Raw genomic sequence first — 25,137 nt, 5'->3', positions numbered from 1 at the left:
GCCAGAGCGCTCGAGAGCGCAGTGAGACAAAATGGCGACAGGAGCCGAGAAAGTGTATGTCGTGCTTGAAATGCGCTCACATCAGTCAGTCATAACAGTGCAACGACGAAGTTCAACGAAGATCCACCAACTGCTAACTCCATTCAGCGATAGTATGCGCAGTTTAAAGCTTCTGGATGCCTCTGTAAGGGGAAATCAACGGATCGGCCTGCAGTGAGCGAAGAAACGGTTGAACACGTGCGGGCAAGTTTCACGCGTAGCCCGCGGAAGTCGACGAATAAAGCAAGCAAGGAGCTAAACGTACCACAGCCGACGGTTTGGAAAATCTTACGGAAAAGGCTAAAGCAGAAGCCTTACCGTTTACAATTGCTACAAGCCCTGACACCCGATGACAAAGTCAAACGCTTTGAATTTTCGACACGGTTGCAACAGCTAATGGAAGAGGATGCCTTCAGTGCGAAACTTGTTTTCAGTGATGAAGCAACATTTTTTCTTAATGGTGAAGTGAACAGACACAATGTGCGAATTTGGGCGGTAGAGAATCCTCACGCATTCGTGCAGCAAATTCGCAATTCACCAAAAGTTAACGTGTTTTGTGCAATCTAACGGTTTAAAGTTTACAGCCCCTTTTTCTTCTGCGAAAAAAACGTTACAGGACACGTGTATCTGGACATGCTGGAAAATTGGCTCATGCCACAACTGGTGACTGACAGCGCCGACTTCATCTTTCAACAGGATGGTGCTCCACCGCACTTCCATCATGATGTTCGGCATTTCTTAAACAGGAGATTGGAAAACCGATGGATCGGTCATGGTGGAGATCATGAACAGCAATTCATGTCATGGCCTCCATGCTCTCCCGACTTAACCCCATGCGATTTCTTTCTGTGGGGTTGTGTGAAAGATTCAGTGTTTAAACCTCCTCTACCAAGAAACGTTCCAGAACTGCGAGCTCGCATCAACAATGCTTTCGAACTCATTGATGGGGACATGCTGCGCCGAGTGTGGGAGGAACTTGATTATCGGCTTGATGTCTGCTGAATCACTAAAGGGGCACATATCGAACATTTGTGAATGCCTAAAAAAACTTTTTGAGTTTTTGTATGTGTGTGCAAAGCATTGTGAAAATATCTCAAATAATAAAGTTATTGTAGAGCTGTGAAATCGCTTCAATCATTTGTAATAACCCTGTATGTCCCTGACAAGCAGTATCATAGTGCCAACCTACAACTGTTGCGGATGTCAGTTACAACACTGTGTGTATCTACTGCTGAACATGCTGCTCGTGCACATGCAAAGAAGGTAGACACTGTGGTGAACAAGTCAGTGTGGATTACAACTGAGGCCTGCAGATAACACCAGTACAGAAACTCAAGCTACTCATGGGCACAGCATTCCTCAACCCTCCATCCTCCCTATGTGGGCTGGGACACTGCATCAGATTTGGAGAGGATGCAGGTGGAAACAGATTTCTGTCACACAGTCCATGAATTGCAGCCCACTGGCAGATGCCTGTAGTCCAGAAAAAGCTTCATGCATATAAAACAGTGTCTATCGGAAGCACTGGGTGGAAAGATGGAGGCCATAACTGGACAACCCAGACAACATTCCAACAGAAGACCTTTCCCTGACAGAGGGCTGCTTGGTGGACTTTGAAAAGAATGGGGTGTGAGTGCTGCACTGCAAGACTAACAGGCAGAAGTGGGACTTTCTCCCAGATGAAGCAGATGTTTTGAAGGTGGTGAGTTGTAAGATCCAGCCATCTGCCACAGATCCTCATGCACATGACAAGAACATTTCAAAGTTAATAATGATGCCGCTTCAGTGACAATTATCTGGAACCAACCTGCTTAAACAAGCACAGAAAATAAAAAATGTGTATGAAAAAATTTCTTCAATAAATCCTTTCCATCTTTAGTCTCTGCGAATTTCCAGTAATAACTTAGTTTTAAGTAGTAGGATGCTGATAGTAGAGGGTCAAAATAAAAGGCTGTTCTCCTTCCTGCAGGCATCAACTGCTATAACTTTCATGGCAAAAAATTAATACTATTGTATTCTTGTGCCTGAAGATGGAGCCTTGTAGTTTTCAAATTGACTGCAATTAAACTGAAAAGCAATAAATACAGTCGTCTGGATAAAGAAATTGTGAAAATCTGTGAAAATGTGTTATTTTAACTATAACATATTGACATACATACTTGTGCTGAATGTTTATTATTTTAATTTTGGAATTTTATGATTCAAGAATTTGATGTTTTTTACTTTTCCTTTATAGAAGATGTTGATATGTAATGATGTGGTTCATTTTCATGTGACATAGACATACAGGCCAAATGGAGTGAAAATAAAATATTTATAATGGAGAGAATAGGAAGGAAGGATGAAACATCCAGCCTCAAGAACACTAAGTTGTTCCTCTAATGTTTCACAGGAAACATGCAAGCATAGGGAGACAAAGGTACAGTGAAATCTGAACAATAATGGCAGCAATGCGCTGGATTTACTATTCACTTATTTGCAATATAGTACAATAATTGTTTTCTCTCTTAGCTTAAAATGTCTAGGCAGCAGTCACAGAGTTTGACAAGATAGCAACTGAAAAGACGTAGTTCTCAGTAAATTGTACTGTTTTGGGCATTCATGCCAAAACTGAGTTACAGTCCCCAATACTTAGATCACAAAGCTTTGTGATGATACCATAAAGTTTGATTTAAATTACAATCTTGCTTTGTACATGAAGCATTTAAAAATACAAAGCAGGAACTTTGAAACTTCATTTCACACAACCAACATACTAGTACAATACAATCTTTTAGCAAGTCATATATACTGTAGTTGCCATTTAATAAAATATACTTAGTTAACACTATAGGAAATAGAAATACTGACACCAACAAAAATGAAATTTCTGATCAAAGAAATAATGTATTTAGTGTATTTTGGTTAACAGTAATACTGATAACAGTTTCATTACTTCTGGAGTATTGCTTCAGAAGAAAACACAGTCTTCATTGTAATCTATGCAACTCCTCTGCACCAGATATTTTTGTACTAAATTATTGTATACCTTCTGTAAACTGACAAATACTATCCTTTTTCAGTAATACTATTTCTACAAAACTTATGAGTCACAAAAGTTGTTTAAATTCTGCTGTTTGTGACACTTCTATGAAGGACTGAAAATTTGGCATTTCTGATGTATCTTGGCTCCCTGAGCAATCAAGATTCGTCATCTAGTTCACAGCATTAAATACAGGGTCTTACTAAAAACAGGTTTTCACAAATGTCAACTGGGGGATAAAGAACTATCAACCATGGTGATGAAATGTCTTTACAACTCTCCAAAGCAATTTATAGCACACAACAGATTTCATTAACTGATATTATACAGAAAATGGTAACAGTGTGAATCTCAAGTAATACATTATACACTGTACATTGTGCGTGTTAGTCACCAATGGCATTATCAACATCATAAAATGCAGATTCTCATGGCTGAAGCACAGAGGTACACTCAAACTTAACCATAAACACGTAAGACACAACTATGGTTGATTAACTGTACAATGGAAGACCAACAAATGTTATTGCTTAGATTATACATCCCATAACACACACAGCTTTGCACACACAAGAAGAATATTAACTATAAATAACAACATGTTATTTGTGTATCACTCGCAGGGTACATTAAAATGTAATGTTGTTTTATAAGAATAACTTTACATTTGTTCAAAATTATTCTTCATGAGACAGTCCATACCAGCACAAGAAAACCACAGAACTGGCATCAGACTGTATACATACCACCAATTGAATGTTTACCTTTTTTAATAAATGTAGGAAAACTTTGTTTTTATAAAAACCCCAAATTCCACAATACAAAAATTATTTTATCCTTATTACAATATAAATAATTTTTAAAACTGGTTAACAATTACAAGACATAACTTCCAAAAATCCTCACCTACAAAACATTTTAGATTCTGATTTTTCAGAAGTATCTATTTCATACAAATATCAAGAATCTGGCTTCGAAAAAGGCTGAAGCGAACCTGGCTGCACCCATGATAGTCCACCAGACCGATTCTCATTGTTATTCTCCTGTGGAAAATATTTTCATGATGTTATTTCAGTATGGGAACACTGAATACTTAAATGATTTGCATTTCAAAAAGACAAGTGGGTGGCAAAGTACAGTTAAGTTAAAAATAAGTCCCTATGTGCTAACTGCAACACTTTTAACTTGTCTTATTTCTATGGAAGTTACGAGGAAAGAAAAAGAAACAGAATGAAGATGTACACCATACAAGAGCACAAGACATTTTCAGTTACTCTTTCTGTTTGATATACTGTTTAGTTTACATTTAATAGAACTCCAGTAAGCTCGCAACCAAATTACACATATCAGAACTTTTATGTAGTTCATTTATTAAGAGAAACTGATAACACCTGGGAAATGAGAATAAATACATAAAAGATCTTAAGAAGCACAGTGGAAGGAAAGGCTACTTTGAATCCTGCATTTGATGCAATAAAGGCAAATATCAATTTTTAATATGAGTTATGATAATTTCAGTTAATAAATGAAGATGTGATACAGCTTCTAAAAGCACTAAGAATGAAACCTCAAGCTTTCAGAGAGGTAAATTGTTGTTCACAGATAAAAGTGTAAAGAAAGTTGTCAGATAGAGCATTAAGACAGCAAAACAACATTAACAATGAAAACAGCAGCCCCCAATGTTCCACCCCTTTCTCTGTTCCATTTTTTTTCAGCACTAGGAAAAGAAACCTATCACTAGGAGAAGAAACCTACGTAGTTCAGTGTTTGTGTGGCTAGACTCTGGATGGCCAGAAAACAAGTCATAAGGTGTCTGAACAATATAAGTATGTAGCCAACCCATCACTGCTCATAATGGAGAGTATATTATAAAATCCAGGTATAGAGAACAGACTGCAAACTTCATTATATTCTCATCATGTAACTATTGTGCTAACAATAATTTAATTGAAGTTATTGAAAGAAATATTCCAAGATTTTGAAAAAGAGGACCATTATTTTTGTTTCCTAACTATACCGTAAGGTAAGTAAATGTAGAAAGTTTACTTAACTGACCTTCATTCTAATGATGGACTCCCGGACTGGTCCATGCACTTCATGATCATATGGCTCAAAGCAAATGTAATGCAAATCATCTGTCGGTGGTGGATCATAAACATGTGCTTGGCTTTCTTTCACACATTCCTGAACTCTTTCTTGAAAAGCAGTTGGATTTTTTGAGTAACTACCACAGAAGGAAAAAAAAAAATGGATTATGTGTGCACACTGTTAAAAAGTTTAGTGGATTTCTTGCTGAACTGCAACATTTTTTCAGCTCTTTATTTTATGCGTAGAAAAAAAAATTCTCAATTAATATACTTTTTAATGTGATACAAACTGCACATTACGAAATTATATGTGCATCAGAATAAAAAAAGAAGGAATTACAAGCGTCTTTAAAATGCTGAGTACAAAATGTTATATGAGAACTTCAATAAGAAAAAATCTGAAGCTTACATTAAATTTTCATTACTAATGGCTACTAGACAACACAGTAATCATAAAATAGGTCGTAATTCATTTGCTTAAGGAAACTGTTTGGAATTACATTGCCACTTGTTTGAAATTCCCATGTTTGTATGCAAACAGTTTGTTGAACAGCATAACTTCACACTTTGTTTCAGGCTCTACTTTCACAGCTTTAGTTCAGACTTTACTCAACATTGTAATTGTTCCTTATTCCACATTCTATTTCCATCCCAGAGCATGTTTTATTTCCCTGCGAAAATTCAAAAGGCTTCCTGGTGCGCAAAAGGCATTTTGTTTTGTTTTACCTTACCTGTTGACGCGGGGCTGGGAATTACATGTTACCCAGTCACCTGTTACATGTCAGATGTGTGGGCCGGCTTTCAGGAGCACACAGGGAGGAAGAAAAAAAAGAGAAACCTCAAACTCCGAAGTGGAGGAAGGGTAGGAGAAGGTGAATGAAGAAAGAAAAAAGGAACAGTGGAGAGTATTGTGATATTGACTACCGAAAATGCAGAATATGTTTCCAAAAACAGCCCACACGTTCCCCAAGGGTGTGGAAAAAGAAAAGCAAGAAGATAGACATGCAGCATGGAAGGGAAAAGATGCTGTAAAGGCTGGGGCCTCATGGTAGCCAAGCACGAATCTGCCAAAGAGCAGAGAGCAAAAGGCATTTTGAAGATCTATGTGCATTTCTAATTAACTGGGGCAATCTGATGAGCTGTTAAAGAGTTGAATGACACTTCATAAGCTGTTTTCCAGTGTGCTAACCTTATATTTGGTATTTGTATTTTAAAGTCTGCGTTCCACAGGTATATGCTTTAGATTGTTGAAGAACTCTGAAGCGGTATCTGGGGTGTGACTACCTTTCTCAGTACTGAAGCTACATGACAATAGGAGAAACAATCGGAAAACAGCTGCACTAGTCAGTATAAGATATGAATGCAATTGCTGTTAACTACAGTAGTTACAGTGGAATATTTCACTAACATTTAATGTGTGAATGGAAAATATGTATTAGTAAACATATTTGGTGTCCAAGAATGGTGACCACTGCAGTGCAGACCCCATTCTATTATTAATTTCATGACAAAGTCCATACAAATATAGTGTGTCAATACAACTGATGTTATAATAATTTAGATTTAAGTATGAATGAAACTAAAGAACACTATCAAGGACTCTGAGGGTTTGCAATTTTTGAGTACAAAGTCATATTAATGTATATGAGCTGTACTTAATTTTGCCAAATACAATTTTGTAACATAAAAACACTGATTTTTATTTTGGAGCAGCCAGATACATATGCAGACCTGTGTGCTGCTTTGATTTTCTACAGTTTCTGTACAGCTCAACTGCAGGGCCCGTAAAATGTAGCCGTATGTTTATATGTGTGTGTTTTTGTTAGTTGGCTCTGGGGAAGGACATTGTCTGAAAGCTTAGCAATGATTTCAATCAAATCCATGTGCAACAGGCATATTGCTCACTCATAGATTATGTGGTCAACTCAAGTCCTTCCATTATTTGTATTTCATCCAGGATTGTCACATATTGCATTACAATTATGTAACTCTATTTTTCTAAAAAATTAAAGTGAGGATGTGTATAAATTTTCTCAATTTTCAACTTAAATGCCATGTGGTAGAGACCCCATCCGAATAGACAGAAAAGAAGTTGCAGGTATGACACTGGAGAGAACTGAACATAAATATTAAGAAAGACATAATTATCAAAAACACTTGCAAAAGCCTTGTAGTCCTCTGTAGCCCTCATAGTGCACAATATTATGTATGTGTGCTGGGTCTCTCAGTTTTGCTGCTATACAGGATGGGAGTAAGTGACATGTAATGCTATGGTATATTTAAACACCCCTCAAATATATTACATTACTATCTGGTAAGGAAAGATCTTGCAGAATGTAAATAATTTACTTTCTAATCTAGGTCATTGCTGATGTGGATATAACAGAGATCATTTTTTGTGTTCCGTACCTCAGTCGGTTAAAAGGGGACCCTTACAGTATCACCTTGTCTTTTGTCTGTCTGTCCCACAGTTAAGAATCATTTTTCACAGGGATGGGTGAATGAATCAAGTTGAAATTCATGTCACACACTAAGGTCTTTGGTTTGTTGGTGGAATAAAAAATTTAAGCTTCTAAGTCAGTGCAATCAAAAGGTATGGCAATTTAAGTCATATACTTTGATACTCGCAAACTCACTCATTAAAAGCTGTAGGGTATGTCCTGTGACATATAATCATGAAATCTGGCACGAAGCAAGGTTTCACAGAACAAATAAAGGGGAAAATTCAAAAAAACTGTTAAGCTATAATGATATAATATGAAAAATATCTTTTTGCCATTAGAATTTGTCATTGTAGTCATCACATGTCAAAAGTGTAATAGAAAAATATTACTGCATGCAAACATAAAATGTAAGTTGTCATTTTTAGTAAGTAAATAAAAATACTTTATTAAATATCTCTTTCTCTCTCTTTCTACATCCATTAACACCAGCTCCCTGCTCACTTCTTTGTGTTTGTCCAGGACAGTCTCAGCAACTGTTGTAGTGATTTTGTTATGCCTTTGGAATTCCCGATATGTAACATTCAGTGTGTGAGTCTGCGAGTCCTACTTGCACTTGGCCATTTTTTTATGCTAGAAAACTTCCTACAGATAAGACTCCTCCAGTACCAGAAAAAGTTTTACTTACATCCAGTAACAAGAATCCTCAAAAAGGACAAAAGCTTTTGCTGGCCAGAGCGACTGGATACAGTGGTCATGTGTGCATGAAATGTACTTGCTTGTGTAAAAGTGTGTGTGTTTTCCTTCATTTTCTGAAGAATGCTCTGGCCATAAGCTTGTCTTTTTGTTGTGCTTGTCTGCAACTCAACAGAGTAGCAATCTTTCCTTTTCATAATATTGTTAAAGACAGGCATTTACTGAATAATCAAATAGGGAGTAGGGCATGGATGCAACAGAATGCACTGAAGTAATTTTTTCAACAAGCACCATTAATATTGTGAGTCATTTATCACTACGAATAGATACTTCCAACAGACTGGGTTATTCAAGCCAAAATATTACAAATATTAATAGTATCAAATACACAAAAAGACAAAAAACATTTACAAGAACAAAATTAAAACTACTGATGGTATCATATATTAAAAAATAATTTCAAGTGAAACAGAAAGTTCTGTGGATTCCCAGCAAGGCAACAGGAAAGTATGTTAAAATTGCTGTATCACAAATTTATGGATTTGTGATAGCAACAATCCAATTACTCTAAATCTGCACTTAGATAAAGATGCAACACCTCAAGTAAACAGACATTCTACGTAAAAAACTAAAAAGAAATTATGGTGCTGTCTGTAGCTCATGCAGTTTCATTTTGACACATATAATCTATTAGTACTATATACATAAAAACTAACAGACAGATCATACACAGCAACATATATAATTCAGCAAAGTGTAGTACGAAGCTGTGCACAGAGTTTTAATATCTCCATCAGAATCCATGCTAGTTGTAACAATAAGATTGGCAACCGCAGTGAAACTTCAGTAATGTCACTGTCATCAAGAAGAAACACCAATAGTTAGAAATACTTAAAGTTACAAATATAACCACAAAGAATTTTGTGACAGAATTGCTGTATTAATGTTCTAGTGGACTTGTCACATTAATTCTCTGTTATAATTTGAGCTTTCATGGATATCCACCATTGTCATCAGGAAAAAAATGGCTGTTAAAGAAGTAATACAATCATATGGATATATTTACATCTCAGTCATTAGGGTCTTTTTCCTCATTCCATTCATGTACGGAGTGTGGGAAGAAGGACTGTTTAAATGCCTTCCAGTGCTCTGTAATTAATCTAATCTTACTCTCGAGGTACCTATGGCAGTGATGTGCAGAGGGTTGCAGTACATTTTAGAGTCATCATCTAAAGCTGGTTCTTGAAACTTTGGAAGTAGGCTTTCTCAGGATAGTCTACATCTATCTTCAAGACCCTGCCAGTCCAGTTCCTTCATCATCACTGTGACACTCTCCCAAGGGTCAAACAAAACTGTGACCATTTGTGCTGCCCTTCTCTGTATAAGTTCAATATCCCCATCAGTCCTCAACACATTAGCAATATTCTACTATGGGTTGGAGGAGTGATTTGTAAGCAATCTCCTATGTAGACGACTACATTTCCACCAGTGTTCTACCAATAAACCAAAGTCTGCCACTCACAACAGAGCCTATGTGATCATTTTTCGTAGGCCCTATAATCCATACTAATGTTAAGTATGAGTAGACAAATTCCAACTGTGAAATCATTGATATTACAGTCATAGGATTCTACATTTTTTCGTTTTGTGAAGTGCACAATTTTACATTTCTGAACCTTTAAAGTGAGTTGCCAATCTGTGCACCATTCTGAAATCTTACCAAGATCTGATTGAATAATTATGCAGCTTCTTTCAGATAGTACTTCATTATACATAAATGCATCAGCTGCAAAAAGCCTGAGGTTACTACTAATATTGTCCGCAAGATCATTAATATACAACATGAACAGCAAGCGCCCAAACACGCTTCCCTGAGGCACACCCGAAATTACTTCTACATGTGACTCTCCGCCTAGGATAACTTGTTGCATCCTCCCTAGAAAAAAATCCTCAATCCAGTTACAAATTTCACTTGATGTCCCATATGATTGTACTTTTGATAATAAGCATACATGTGGTACTGGGTCAAGTGCTTTTTGGAAATTGAGCATCTACTTGATTGCATTGATCCAAAGCTTTCAGTATGCTATGTGAGAAAAGTGCAAGTTGAGTTTCACAAGAGTAATATTTTCAGATGAATACTGGTTGGCATGGAGGACATCACTCTGTTCAATATACCTCATTATGTTTGACCTCAGAATGTGTTATAAGATTCTACAACAGATGTCAAGGATATTAGACAGTAGTTTTGTGAATCACTTCTACTACACTTCTTGTAGATGGGTGTGACCTGCAGTTTCTTCCAACAACTGGGCACGGCTTTTTGACTGAGGGATCTATAACAGATTATAGGGATTCCACTGGACCCGGGAATTTTGATCAATTTTAATGATTTTGGTTGTTTCTCAATGCCCGTGGCACTATGTTTATTTCACTCATCTTTTCAATAGTGTGAGGATTAAATTGGGGCAATTCTCCTGGATTTCCTTTGTAAAGGAACATTTGAAAACAGAGTTAAGCTTTTCTACTTTTGCTGTCTCATCCACAAGCGACAGGACACTAACTTTGCTGCCACTAATTGCGTTTACACATGACAAGAATTTTTTAAAGATCATTTGACAATATTCTGTTCTGGTAGTCATGGAAGGCTTCATTGCACTGCTCTCCTGACAGCCAAATGCACTTCATTCAGCATATGTGTATCTATAGCCCTATGCTTTGTTTTACACCTATTGTGAAGTAGTGTCTGTTTCTTTGCAGCGATTGTACACCGTGAATGGTCTCTTCCACTATGAACTGTTCAAATGAGTACATAACTATCCAGTGCATGGTCAACTATTCTTTTGACCTTGAGCATTCCTCTACATGCTCCTGTACTGTGCTAAAAGTTTTAGGTTCCTCATGGAGATATGACACTACTGCTTTTATCTAGTTTACTGAATGCAGAAATCTTTCTAATTGTTTTATTTGCCTTTGTACCTGGGTAATTATTGTTGCTACAGCTGTGTTATAGTGACTGTTATCTGCTTCAATATGGATATACTCAAAGAGGTTAGGTCAATTTGTTGCCATTATTTACATCAAGAGTGGGTTCCCACCAATATGTTCTAGGTAGTTTTCAGAGAAGGCATTTAGTAATGTTTCACAGGGCGATTTGTCACACCCATTGTCACAAAATTGTAATTTTTCCAATGGATTATTGGGGTGAAAGTCTCCCCAATATTACTGTATGATTGGGGAGCTTATGTACATGCAAACTAAGGTTTCCTCTAAAGTTTTTGGTTACATCAGGAGGTGAATATGGTGATCAGCACAAGGATTAAATTACTATTTGATGCCCATCCCTTATAATGAGTCTTGCCCAAACAATCTTGCATGCAGCTTCAATTTCTATCCTGGGGAGCTTGAGTTTCTTGTCTATTGGGACAAATACACCACCTCCATTTCCCACTAGCCTATTCTTTTGATATATGCTTAAATTTTCCTAAAAAATCTCATTGTTATCAGCTTCAGGTTTTAACCATCTTTCTGTACCTAGTATTATGTGAGATTCAACACTTTTCAGGAGCACTTTGAACTAGGACACTCCGTTGCAAATGCTTCGGCAGTGTACAACTACGATTATAATACTCTCCTCACCAGTGGGGGCATTCCTTTGGATCTTACACAAATATTTTCAGGTCTCCTACAGTTATATTATCTGGACTGGATGGAGTAAAAAAAAAAATAAATTAAAAAACAACCTTGTGTGCATCCCACACATAATCAGCTACCTGGGTAGCAGTCTCTGATGTGTAGTGCACACCTGACCAATTTAGGGGGACCCTCCAGTTCTCAACTCTAAGGCACAAGTTCGGGAAGTTGTAGCCTAGCTTTTCACAGACCCCCCCGCCCCCATCTCTGGTTCAATCTATCCGCTCAGCCGAGAACTAGGGGGCCACAATCAATTCTGGGGACAGTACTGCAAATTGTGAGGTTCACTGAAACTCTGTGTGCAAGGCTCATCTTCTCAACCTTGTGCCAGGCGATGGAATGATCCAAGCAAGACCTAGGAGGCTAAATGACAAGCAACATTTATCCAACATGCACCACAATCTGCAGTTGGTTGCACCCTCCCTCAATGGCTGCCAGAAGAGCATCTTCAACATGTTAAATAAGGACCCCAGCTTACACATCCCTTATAATGAGTCTTGCCCAAACAATCTTGCATGCAGCTTCAATTTCTATCCTGGGGAGCTTGAGTTTCTTGTCTATTGGGACAAATACACCACCTCCATTTCCCACTAGCCTATTCTTTTGATATATGCTTAAATTTTCCTCAAAAATCTCATTGTTATCAGCTTCAGGTTTTAACCATCTTTCTGTACCTAGTATTATGTGAGATTCAACACTTTTCAGGAGCACTTTGAACTAGGACACTCCGTTGCAAATGCTTCGGCAGTGTACAACTACGATTATAATACTCTCCTCACCAGTGGGGGCATTCCTTTGGATCTTACACAAATATTTTCAGGTCTCCTACAGTTATATTATCTGGACTGGATGGAGTAAAAAAAAAAATAAATTAAAAAACAACCTTGTGTGCATCCCACACATAATCAGCTACCTGGGTAGCAGTCTCTGATGTGTAGTGCACACCTGACCAATTTAGGGGGACCCTCCAGTTCTCAACTCTAAGGCACAAGTTCGGGAAGTTGTAGCCTAGCTTTTCACAGACCCCCCCGCCCCCATCTCTGGTTCAATCTATCCGCTCAGCCGAGAACTAGGGGGCCACAATCAATTCTGGGGACAGTACTGCAAATTGTGAGGTTCACTGAAACTCTGTGTGCAAGGCTCATCTTCTCAACCTTGTGCCAGGCGATGGAATGATCCAAGCAAGACCTAGGAGGCTAAATGACAAGCAACATTTATCCAACATGCACCACAATCTGCAGTTGGTTGCACCCTCCCTCAATGGCTGCCAGAAGAGCATCTTCAACATGTTAAATAAGGACCCCAGCTTACACACTGAGTGCAGCTGGTGTTCCTTCCTGTCCCCTCTGCTGAAACCACTAGCAAATTCATGCCTTTGGTGCATGTGTGGGATATAGGTCACGTGTTTGGACGCTGGAGTGTTCTGCCGTGCGGAACACAGTAGTCTCTCTCTCTTGTAATTCAGACCTCGAGCAGAACAGACGTCTTTTGGAAGGCAGAGCCTCTGGCTGTGCTTTTCACGACCGGCCACCAACATAAGTTAACATGAACCGCTTTCCCTTCCATTGCCCATTTCAATTATTTGTTCGACCTCCTAGACTGGCCCAAACCTGGTAACTTCCAACCCTAGGCGCGCCCCTTGTATGCCATACTCTGAAATAAATTTTCTTTATTGTACCTAATTTCCAGTTCTGTCATGCCCACTCTCAAGTCCTGACCGCCCGACATCCTGCACGCTGTCGTCACAAGGCATATGTAACAACCTTCTCCCCCCTTCCCTGACCATATACAATAAAAAATAGCTGTAAACTAAGCTTGCTGACTTCCCTCTTAATCTGCTGAGGTCAAAATATTACTAATTCTCTTTAAAAACTGAAGGTATTAGTACACAAAATGATATTCCTTTTAAGGCAACACGAAAACCTGTGATAAAAATGACTAGTTTCCTAAAACTATATAGGTTATAGTCACCAATAAACTTGAAAATAGCATTAATTTATGATAAATGTAGATAATATACACTCCTTTTGAAAAGGAAAACTACATGTAACACAATAGGTTAGTTCTAATATGTGCTACAGTAACTAGAACACAAACTGTGACTTAAGCACACAACAATGGTAACTTCTGCAAAACTCAAAGATGAACTTTTATTTACATTGATGTACACTTGAAATTCGGGATGAACTAAATGATGCAGTACTGTCCACTGAGACCAGAGATTACATTAACATTAATGATGAATTGCCACCCTTGGCATATTTGTTTCCATTGCATTGCAAAATACAGGACGTACTCCTATGCAATTTTTCAATATCAAGCACGTGCTTTCATGCATTGCTGGGTGCATAGCCCATGTTTCTATTACAGTTGATGACATACATTTTAATCCCCACAACCTCTTTGATGACCCAGTTTCAGTAGTTTGCAGTGTGAGCTAGAATTTGAACACATTTATTTATTAGTAACAGCAATGGTGCATAATTGTTGCTGCTGTGTATACAAATCAAAACACACCTAAGGAAGAAAAGTTACTTTTCATGGTAAGTACTACATAGGTCTAATTCCTTCCAACCAATCTGTTGAATATGAGAACATTTTGAGTTATACTCTTCTTCAGATAAGATTTATATACGACAGTCTTAAGTCCTTTACTTCACAGCAGATGCATTTTTAAACTGATGCGCTTGTTTTATAGTAGTCACAATAGGAAGCTATACAACTCGTTCCTCTAACATACAGCAAAATGATAATGTACGAAGAAAATTTAATTACCCTTTTTATGCATAACATACACTCCTGGAAATGGAAAAAAGAACACATTGACACCGGTGTGTCAGACCCACCATACTTGCTCCGGACACTGCGAGAGGGCTGTACAAGCAATGATCACATGCACAGCACAGCGTACACACCAGGAACCGCGGTGTTGGCCGTCGAATGGCGCTAGCTGCGCAGAATTTGTGCACCGCCGCCGTCAGTGTCAGCCAGTTTGCCGTGGCATACAGAGCTCCATCGCAGTCTTTAACACTGGTAGCATGGCGCGACAGAGTGGACGTGAACCGTATGTGCAGTTGACGGACTTTGAGCGAGGGCGTATAGTGGGCATGCGGGAGGCCGGGTGGACGTACCGCCGAATTGCTCAACACGTGGGGCGTGAGGTCTCCACAGTACATCGATGTTGTCGCCAGTGGTCGGCGGAAGGTGCACGTGCCCGTCGACCTGGGACCGGACCGCAGCGACGCACGGATGCACGCCAAGACCGTAGGATCCTACGCAGTGCCGTAGGGGACCGCACCGCCACTTCCCAGCAAATTAGAGACACTGTTGCTCCTGGGGTATCGGCGAGGACCATTCGCAACCGTCTCCATGAAGCTGGGCTACGGTCCCGCACACTGTTAGGCCGTCTTCCGCTCACGCCCCAACATCGTGCAGCCCGCCTCCAGTGGTGTCGCGACAGGCGTGAATGGAGGGACGAATGGAGACGTGTCGTCTTCAGCGATGAGAGTCGCTTCTGCCTTGGTGCCAATGATGGTCGTATGCGTGTTTGGCGCCGTGCAGGTGAGCGCCACAATCAGGACTGCATACGACCAAGGCACACAGGGCCAACACCCGGAATCATGGTGTGGGGAGCGATCTCCTACACTGGCCGTACACCACTGGTGATCGTCGAGGGGACACTGAATAGTGCACGGTACATCCAAACCGTCATCGAACCCATCGTTCTACCATTCCTAGACCGGCAAGGGAACTTGCTGTTCCAACAGGACAATGCACGTCCGCATGTATCCCGTGCCACCCAACGTGCTCTAGAAGGTGTAAGTCAACTACCCTGGCCAGCAAGATCTCCGGATCTGTCCCCCATTGAGCATGTTTGGGACTGGATGAAGCGTCGTCTCACGCGGTCTGCACGTCCAGCACGAACGCTGGTCCAACTGAGGCGCCAGGTGGAAATGGCATGGCAAGCCGTTCCACAGGACTACATCCAGCATCTCTATGATTGTCTCCATGGGAGAATAGCAGCCTGCATTGCTGCGAAAGGTGGATATACACTGTGCTAGTGCCGACATTGTGCATGCTCTGTTGCCTGTGTCTATGTGCCTGTGGTTCTGTCAGTGTGATCATGTGATGTATCTGACCCCAGGAATGTGTCAATAAAGTTTCCCCTTCCTGGGACAATGAATTCACAGTGTTCTTATTTCAATTTCCAGGAGTGTATATTCCATAATTTAGTGGACACTTAAAACAAGGTTAAATGTGAAACGCTGTGAGCTTAGTTATTATAAAAGAGAAAAATGAATAAAGAAAAATCGTTGAAAGTCATGGACAAACATAAATCCCTAAGAAATTTGATGTTTTTTGCAGCACTTTCATATTGGTGTTCTAAGAAGTCATTTCACAGTGTTACCATAGCAGATTTAATTAAAAGAGAGATTCCGCAACATGATCAAGTGCAGTACAAAACCAAAAGTATTGTCAGGTTATCACTTCTTCTGCAGGGGAGGGGGAGGGAGGGGGGCATCTGAGCTGCAGCACTTGTCACAAACAGTCAAAATGCCCTTGCATTTACCTTGTCAGAGTTTTAAGAAAAGGTCATTTCAGATGTTAAATGGAAATTGTTACGATGCCTATGAAACACATGTAGAAAATACATGGTACTTTTGAACAGGATCTGTCTGTACTACCGAGGTAATGCCATCAAAATCTGCAGAGCCTTATTGACCATTCTATCCTGGATTTTCCATCGTTTGAGTTTTACAGAACATCTATGACTTTGCAGGTAATGTATGGGGGGGGGGGGGGGGTAAGAAGAAGAAGAACTGTGTTCCGCACATCTCAACGATCTCTACATAGATACTCCTAGTCTCTAGCTTTTCTGTAAGGGTCTATTGGGCAACAACCAATTTTTTAATATATCTGTGCTTAATGTGCCACTAATTTTCGGTACTGCACTGGGAAACAGTTCAAATAGACCATTCCCCTGACTATGCTCCACAGGGCACATCCTCTATGTTCCTAAACAGTAAAAAGATTTGATCTCACGTCTCTTTCAGATTTGTCCAGTTCTACTTGATGATGTTACACAGAATGAAAGGCACATCTTGTGCTAATCTTGTTGTGTTGATTGTCTGGATTTCTGTTTGCATTTTTCAAAATGAGCAGGCCTGAATCCATGTGCCTGGTAACAATTTTGTCTGAAAACAGAGGTTAGCTGATTTATTTTGGCACCAAGAGAGTTCTCGTGCAATATTATTTTAATTTTATGTATCAGCGGCTTCAGTACAGCTTTCTTTTGGGCAGGATATTGTAGACATTCTGGCCAAGCAAGGCACTACCTTTAGATATTACACTGATTCGCTATTTCTTAGCTGTTAACTTTGCCCCAATGGGACAATGATTACCTTTGCCCCAAAAGGACATTGATTAACTTTGCCCAAATGGGGCATTGGTCTCCATTATTTTCCAAAGAAATGTCAATTTTCCTTAACTAATATGCTACAGCCTGCCAAGTATTTCAGGGCAATGTTGGTTGTGTCTTCACTGCAGCACAATGAATCACTGTGATGATAATCTACGTGCAAGCCAATTTCACCTATACTCTTGTGAAACGATGTATCAGTCACTTGGATATAAAGTCCAATTGAACAAATATTTTCAGTCTTCCTCAGATTCTTCTGCAGGTGTTACAAAGGATTGAGAGGCAGAACAGTTATTTCCATATTCTACAATCAAAGATAAGAATCATATTTGCCTTACACTGCCAGTCCATTCTAGTAGGCATAGTCAGATTTTTTTTATTATTTATTTATTTATTTATTTATTTTTGTATTGCAAGATGCATGGTTATTATAAAAACATTAAGCTACCAGTAATCCAGAAAATATTTTCAGGAGAGGCTTGATTCACTTTGGCAGTCAGAAATCAAGTTGCTCCAACATTTTTCACAGCTCTGAAAAGCCCAAATAGTGAACTTATTGATGTAATGAATAATTCCTACAGTGTGAGGAAGCCTATTTATCGTCCCTATCCATTATCCAAAAAATCAGTACACAGTTTTTCCCCCAATTTTTGAGGAGTTATGTGGCCACTTCTAACAGGATCTTCCCAATTATGGGAATACCTCTAGTTCAACATGCTCACTACATTATTTATTAAATTAATTAAACTCCATAAGTAGGCATTTTTGAGTTACATATGGTTTATTAACATTGTGCTACACATTTTGAAATATTAACAGTCACAATCAGGGAGTTCTGCTCTACATTTGAGGCAGTATCTGTTTAACGCTATGGCAGCATTTTCTTACAGTGTTATCTTCTACAATGTTAGAACCTGCAACATTAGTTTATTTCCATTCCAGTCAGATAGATTCTGAGTTGGAACAGTGACTCATTTTGCAAATGCAATTTCTGTGGACAGAAAAATTAGAGACAAATCATTGCATTACTGGCATCAATTTTGTTGTTATACAGCAGACACTGTGGTGAAGTTTCATGTCTTTGGAAAGTTATGGTGAACTACATCCTCACTTCTATGTCCGGCATTACTGCAAAACAGTAGAGTACGATATGTATTCATTAATGTTTCATACTAATTTATCTGAAGAAATAAAAAGATTATCAAAAAAATCATTTGGTACTGGATAAACAAGTTTTGAATTACAGATGAGCAAGGAACTGCCGTAATAATTTTATAGCAATACTGATGTAGTTTCCCAGTTGCATCACACCTCACAAGGCCAGACAACCAGAAGTTGCTTAAGAATCCAGAGTACACAACCATGGCAGGGGGCTACTAAACAATATGTTTAATCATTCAATCAATACTTTATTATTCAACTCACAATCATAGTAAAAAGAGAGAGAGAGAGAGAGAGAGAGAGAGAGAGAGAGAGAGAGGCTACCCAATTTCACTGCTAGAAAGAACTTACAGTTCAGATGCTTCTACATTTAATGGCATTTTAGTTTCCACTTTGTAGAAAGCTCGCCAGGTGTGCTGAAGTACCTGCCATATATGATTTACATTTTTACACCATTCTGTGAATCCACTTCTGATGTCTATTTCACCTGTCTCACTGTTGATCATTGGATGGAATATCTTGGACTGGAACACAATTCTCTGAAAGGTAAACCAAATTTAATTTTTTAGAGTGTCTGTAATATCCAGTGTGTCTTTTTCTGTAAACAAAAAATAAAAAGAGAAGAAGTTAATTTTAAAATTGATGACAACTGCACTGTATCATTTCCGTCCAGTTCAGCAAAAGCAGCTACCATAATCAAAATCCATCTTGTATTCCTGTCAATTTGACACTATGTCACTAGATGAAAAGTCACACTATTCAAAAGGTGAGTAACAGGATATAAAAGTACCTGCTTTGAGATGGATACCACCAAAAGAATGAATCTTACAAATTTTGTATTGTTACCTGTTTTAACCTGAAAAATTCAGTTACTACGTGCTTATAAAAATGAATTATTTGGAAAATGTGTCATGTATGCAACTAAGCACATTTATCCTTTTTCAAATGTCAGGTTAAACATGACAACAGCAATTATTTGTCTTATTCTCCCCCCCCCCCCCCGGTCTTCTGACACACACACACACACACACACACACACACACACGTCTTATCCCCCCCCCCTCTTCTGACAAACACAAACACACACACACACACACACACACACACACACAGAGAGAGAGAGAGAGAGAGAGAGTCTTAAAGACTGCACCACAATACTTGTTCACACAGAAAGCTAGCATATGATGGTAACTTCCCAGCTTGATTCAGGGATCTTATCATGCTTTGCTGAAATTTGGTGAAATATTTTGTGATAGACTGTTAAGCAATTCAAGTAGGAAGATGATGTCATACAATCTAACCAGGCTTCTCTTTGATAAGCAAAAAGAGAGACATTACTGAGGTAGTGACACAGCCTTAGCCAGATACAGTACATCCTTCCACCCTTAAAATTGGTTAAGAAAGGTCATTTCATAACCTGCACAATGCTATTTTGAATCTCCAGCCACATTCCTACCCCACAGACACATGATGCTCCCATTCATTATTGAGGCTGTAACATGAAAGTGGAAGTACATTATACCACAATTTGTCTCCTACGAGCTTTCTTGGCCACTATGTTGGATTTTTGTGAAATTAATGTACTTTTCATATTTCATCCACAAAAATAAAAGAGTAATGGAAGTAATTAAATAAAATCAGGCAATACTCAGGGAATTACATTCAAAAATAAGACACTAAAAGAAGTAGTTGAGTTTTGTTGTTGGGCAGCAAAGTAGCTGATAATGACTGAAATGGAGAGGATATAAAATGTAGATCGGCACTAAAAAGGAGAGTTTTCCTGAAAAAGATAAATTTATTAAAATCAAATACAAATAATGTGTGCACTTTTTGAAGGTATTTGTCTGTAATATAACTTTGTACAGATGTGAAACGTCAGTGATAAACAATTCAGTAAAGTAGAGAATACAAAATTATGAAATGTGACGCTAGAAAAGAATGCTGAAGATTAGATGGGTAGACAGGGTAATTAATGAAAAGGTAATTAATCAAACTGGGGAAAAAACGAAATTTGTGGTACAACTTAAGAAAAGATTGGTTCATGGGCCACATTATGAGGCAGCTTGAGATTTGCCAATTTGATAATGGAGGGACCTGTGTGTGTGTGTGTGTGTGTGTGTGTGTGTGTGTGTGTGTGTGTGTGTGTGAGTAAAAATGAAGGGGGGAGGGGAGGGAGGAGGGGGAGATCAAGGCTTCACTAGAGTAAACAGGAGTAAAAGGGTGTAGGTTGAAGTATTTGTGCAGAAACAAAATGGACTGCATCAAACCAGTCTTTCAACTAAAGACCACAACATGATGAGGAGGAACAACTACTGAAATACCTTACTATAAGGCGAGACTACATATAAGATGACCCCCCTTTTCTAAGAGGCTCCTTGAGAAAATTTTATCATTAACATATTCTGACTAATCAAAATTACATGCCATTTTATTTATATAAAGTATCTCACCACAATCATCGGTATCAATATCTGAGATGATAATTTCACCAAACCAATGAGAGGTCAGAAAATAGGCAATGTATTTCTATACACAAGCAGCAATTAAATTTATAACACTGGTTGCCACAAATGTTTGGCTGTTTTTTGTTTTTTGAAAATGCATAGTCAATTTTGCATTTATATTGACATAAAACGGTGACAAAATTTCTTTGTCCCTCGCTTCCAAACATGTTGTCTACTCCATGTTCTCTCATTAGTTGCATAGAAGCAGCAGCTGAACATTCCCTTTCGTTTCCATCATACACTATGTGATCAAAAGTATCCGGACACCCCCAAAATCATACATTTTTCATATTAGGTGGATTGTGTTGCCACCTGCTGCCAGGTACTACATATCAGCGACCTCAGTAGTCATTAGACATTGTGTGAGAGCAGAATGGGATGCTCTGCTGAACTCACCGACTTGGAACGTAGTCACTTGTGTCATACATCTGTACGTGAGATTTCCACACTCCTAAACATCCCTAGGTCCACAGATTCCAATGTGATAGTGAAGTGGAAACATGAAGGGACATGTACAGCACAAAGGCGTACAGGCCGACCTCATCCGTTGAATGACAGACTACCGACAGTTGAAGAGGGTCATAATGTGTACTAGGCAGACATCTATCCAGACCATCACACAGGAATTCCAAACTGCATCAGGATCCACAGCAAGTACTACGACAGTTAGGCGGGAGGTGAGAAAACTTGGATTTCATGGTCGAGTGGCTGCTCACAAGCCACACATCATGCCGGTAAACGGCAAACGATGCCTCGTTTGGTGTAAGGAATGTAAACATTGGACGACTGAACAGTGGAAAAACGTTATGTGGAGTGAAGAATTATAGTACACAATGTGGCGATCTGATGGCAGGGTGTGGGTATGGCGAACGCCCAGTGAATGTCATCTGCCAGCGTGTGTAGTGCCAACAGTAAAATTCAGAGGCAGTAGTGTTATGGTGTGGTCATGTTTTTCATGGAGGAGGCTTGCACCCCTTGTTGTTTTGCATGGCACTATCACAGCACAGGCCTGCATTGACGTCTTAAGCAACTTCTTGCTTTCCATTGTTAAAGAGCAATTTGGGGATGACAATTGCATCTTTCAACACAATCGAGCACCTGTTCATAATGCACGGCCTGTGGCGGAGTGGTTACATGCCTGTAATGTACAGGCCTGCACAGGGTCCTGACCTGAATCCTATAGAATACCTTTGGTATGTTTTGGAACGCCAAATTCTTGCCAGGGCTCACTGACCGACATCGATACCTCTCCTCAGTGCAGCACTCCATGAAGAATGGGCTGCCATTCCCCTTGAAACCTTCCAGCACCTGACTGAACATATGCCTGCGAGGGTGGAAGCTGTCATCAAGGCTAAGGGTGGGCCAACACCATATTGAATTCCAGCATTACCGACGGAGGGCGCCACAAACTTGTAAGTCATTTTCAGCCAGGTGTCTGGATACTTTTGATCACATAGTACGAGGGCTATGCCGTAAGTTTTTAGCAGCCCGTAAACGTAAGGCGGAGGACAATGGGGTTGTTTTCATTCGAAAGAGCGATGTTTTTCGACCTTGGGACATGCACGTGCAGCCCCTGGCTAGGGGTGATCCCCCCCACAGCGCGGTAAGAAAGAACAGGCAGTGCTGAGTCAGAGGCGGTGGTGCAGGATGGAGCTGTCGTGCCGTAACTTTCGCGCCATGACTTTTTACGACTACAAAAAGGGTTTAAGTGCCGAAGAATGCCATTCTTCTTTGCTGCGTGCTTTTGGTGAAGCTTCCTCTTCTAGGGCCACCGTTGGAAATTGGTTTCGCGAGTTTTTGAGGGGTCAGCAGTCAATTGAAGATGAACCTCGACCCGGTAGGCCAGCAACAGCTGTAACTCCTGAAAACATTGATGCTGTGAGGAAAATGATCAAAGAAGATCCACATCTTACATTTTGCGGCATTGAAGGGACCCTAAATATTGGATCAAAAGCAGCACAGACCACGTTCATAGTCACTTAGGCCTTACTAAGAGATGTGCCCATTGGGTGCCACATTCCCCGACAGAAAGCCAAAAGGAGGCGAGAGTAGACTGGTGTCGTTTCATGCTCAAAAAATTCAATGGAGGGAAGTCCCAAGACACCTACAATATCGTCACAGGTGATGACACGTGGGTCTACCATTATGACCCTGAAACGAAGAGACAGTCTACTATGTGGTGCTTACCAGGGGAGAAACCACCAACAAAAGTTCGACGAAGTAAGAGCTCTGGAAAAAAGATGGTGGCAACTTTTTTCACAAAGATCCCAAATGACTCCAGGATATAATGGATGCCTGTGTTGCCAATTTGCAGTTCTGAAGATGTGGAGGGACACTGGGATGGTCACCCTATGGAAACCATGGAAGGAACCAAACCATCCAAACAGTTTCCAATCATGTCACTCACTGCTCCGCTATGCCTTTAAGATTCTATGCCTGATACTGCATATGATCTCAAATATCACAGAAGAGAAATTTATAAACCAGCAAGCACCCTTCCGCCCTGGCAAATCATGTACTGACCATCTACCACACATGACACAACTCATCAAGGAATGATTTGAATGAGAGAAGTTTGCTGGAGTGACCATCATCCTGACAGCTGCTTATGACACTATCAGCAACCAAAAGCTGCAGATTATGCTATATGAGTTTACAAGCAATGACCATCCTACATCCTTGACTGATTCTGCACAGTAGGGGATTTTGTGTCAGCCTCTATGGGAAGAACAACAGGAGGAGGAATCAGAAGAATGGCTTACCACAGGCAAACATCTTGGCACCAATACTATAAAATGTTCACACAAAATACCAGTCAATAACAAATCACGCCAGGTAGTCCAAATACACTGACAATACAGCAATGCTATCTCAAGATTCAAGTTCCTCAGAAGTAAAAGAGAAATGGATGAACTTGAAGCTTTATTACATTCTTACCCACCTGGAGTGAAACCTAAGCAAAAAATTGGTCTGCACTTTTCATCTAAATAACAGAAAAGCATGGCAAGAACTAAATGTGGTGTGACAAGACAAACAACTCCAGAGCTATTCACAGCCTAACCTTGGATCTCTGATCATGGATTGCACGCTGTTTAAACAACATTCTATCAGTACCAGAGCCAAGGTCTATGGCAGGAACAATACAGGGCTATTACAAATGATTGAAGCGATTCCATAAATTCACTGTAGCTCCATTCATTGACATATGGTCACGACACACTACAGATACGTAGAAAAACTCATAAAGTTTTCTTCGGCTGAAGCCGCACTTCAGGTTTCTGCCGCCAGAGCGCTCGAGAGCGCAGTGAGACAAAATGGCGACAGGAGCCGAGAAAGCGTATGTCGTGCTTGAAATGCACTCACATCAGTCAGTCATAACAGTGCAACGACGAAGTTCAACGAAGATCCACCAACTGCTAACTCCATTCGGCGATGGTATGCGTAGTTTAAAGCTTCTGAATGCCTCTGTAAGGGGAAATCAACGGGTCGGCCTGCAGTGAGCGAAGAAACGGTTGAACGCGTGCGGACAAACTTTCACGCGTAGCCCGCGGAAGTCGACGAATAAAGCAAGCAGGGAGCTAAACGTACCACAGCCGACGGTTTGGAAAATCTTACGGAAAAGGCTAAAGCAGAAGCCTTACCGTTTACAATTCTACAAGCCCTGACACCCGATGACAAAGTCAAACGCTTTGAATTTTCGGCACGGTTGCAACAGCTCATGGAAGAGGATGCCTTCAGTGCGAAACTTGTTTTCAGTGATGAAGCAACATTTTTTCTTAATGGTGAAGTGAACAGACACAATGTGCGAATCTGGGCGGTAGAGAATCCTCATGCATTCGTGCAGCAAATTTGCAATTCATCTACATCTACATCTACATCTACATCCATACTCCGCAAGCCACCTGACGGTGTGTGGCGGAGGGTACCTTCAGTACCTCTATCGGTTCTCCCTTCTATTCCAGTCTCGTATTGTTCGTGGAAAGAAGGATTGTCGGTATGCCTCTGTGTGGGCTCTAATCTCTCTGATTTTATCCTCATGGTCTCTTCGCGAGATATACGTAGGAGGGAGCAATAT

The 25,137-nt window shown here is 39.9% G+C and overlaps 1 protein-coding gene across 1 annotated transcript in view; it reads right to left on the bottom strand.

The window, feature by feature from the left end:
• Positions 1-2,469: 2,469 nt before the first annotated feature.
• The window catches only part of LOC126162953 (protein crossbronx homolog), an 84,621-nt gene continuing 61,953 nt past the window's right edge, over positions 2,470-25,137 (bottom strand). Inside the window, exons 5-7 of the mRNA XM_049919788.1 lie at positions 18,910-19,097; positions 5,117-5,285; positions 2,470-4,104 (exon numbers count right to left, since the gene is read on the bottom strand). Coding sequence (XP_049775745.1) covers positions 4,021-4,104; positions 5,117-5,285; positions 18,910-19,097 — 441 coding nt within the window. The 3' untranslated portion in view covers positions 2,470-4,020. The remainder of the gene's footprint in view (positions 4,105-5,116; positions 5,286-18,909; positions 19,098-25,137) is intronic.

This window comes from Schistocerca cancellata, chromosome 2 (assembly GCF_023864275.1).
Source record: "Schistocerca cancellata isolate TAMUIC-IGC-003103 chromosome 2, iqSchCanc2.1, whole genome shotgun sequence".
Taxonomy (NCBI): Eukaryota; Metazoa; Arthropoda; class Insecta; order Orthoptera; family Acrididae; genus Schistocerca; species Schistocerca cancellata.
This window is presented reverse-complemented; position numbering and strand designations above follow the sequence as displayed.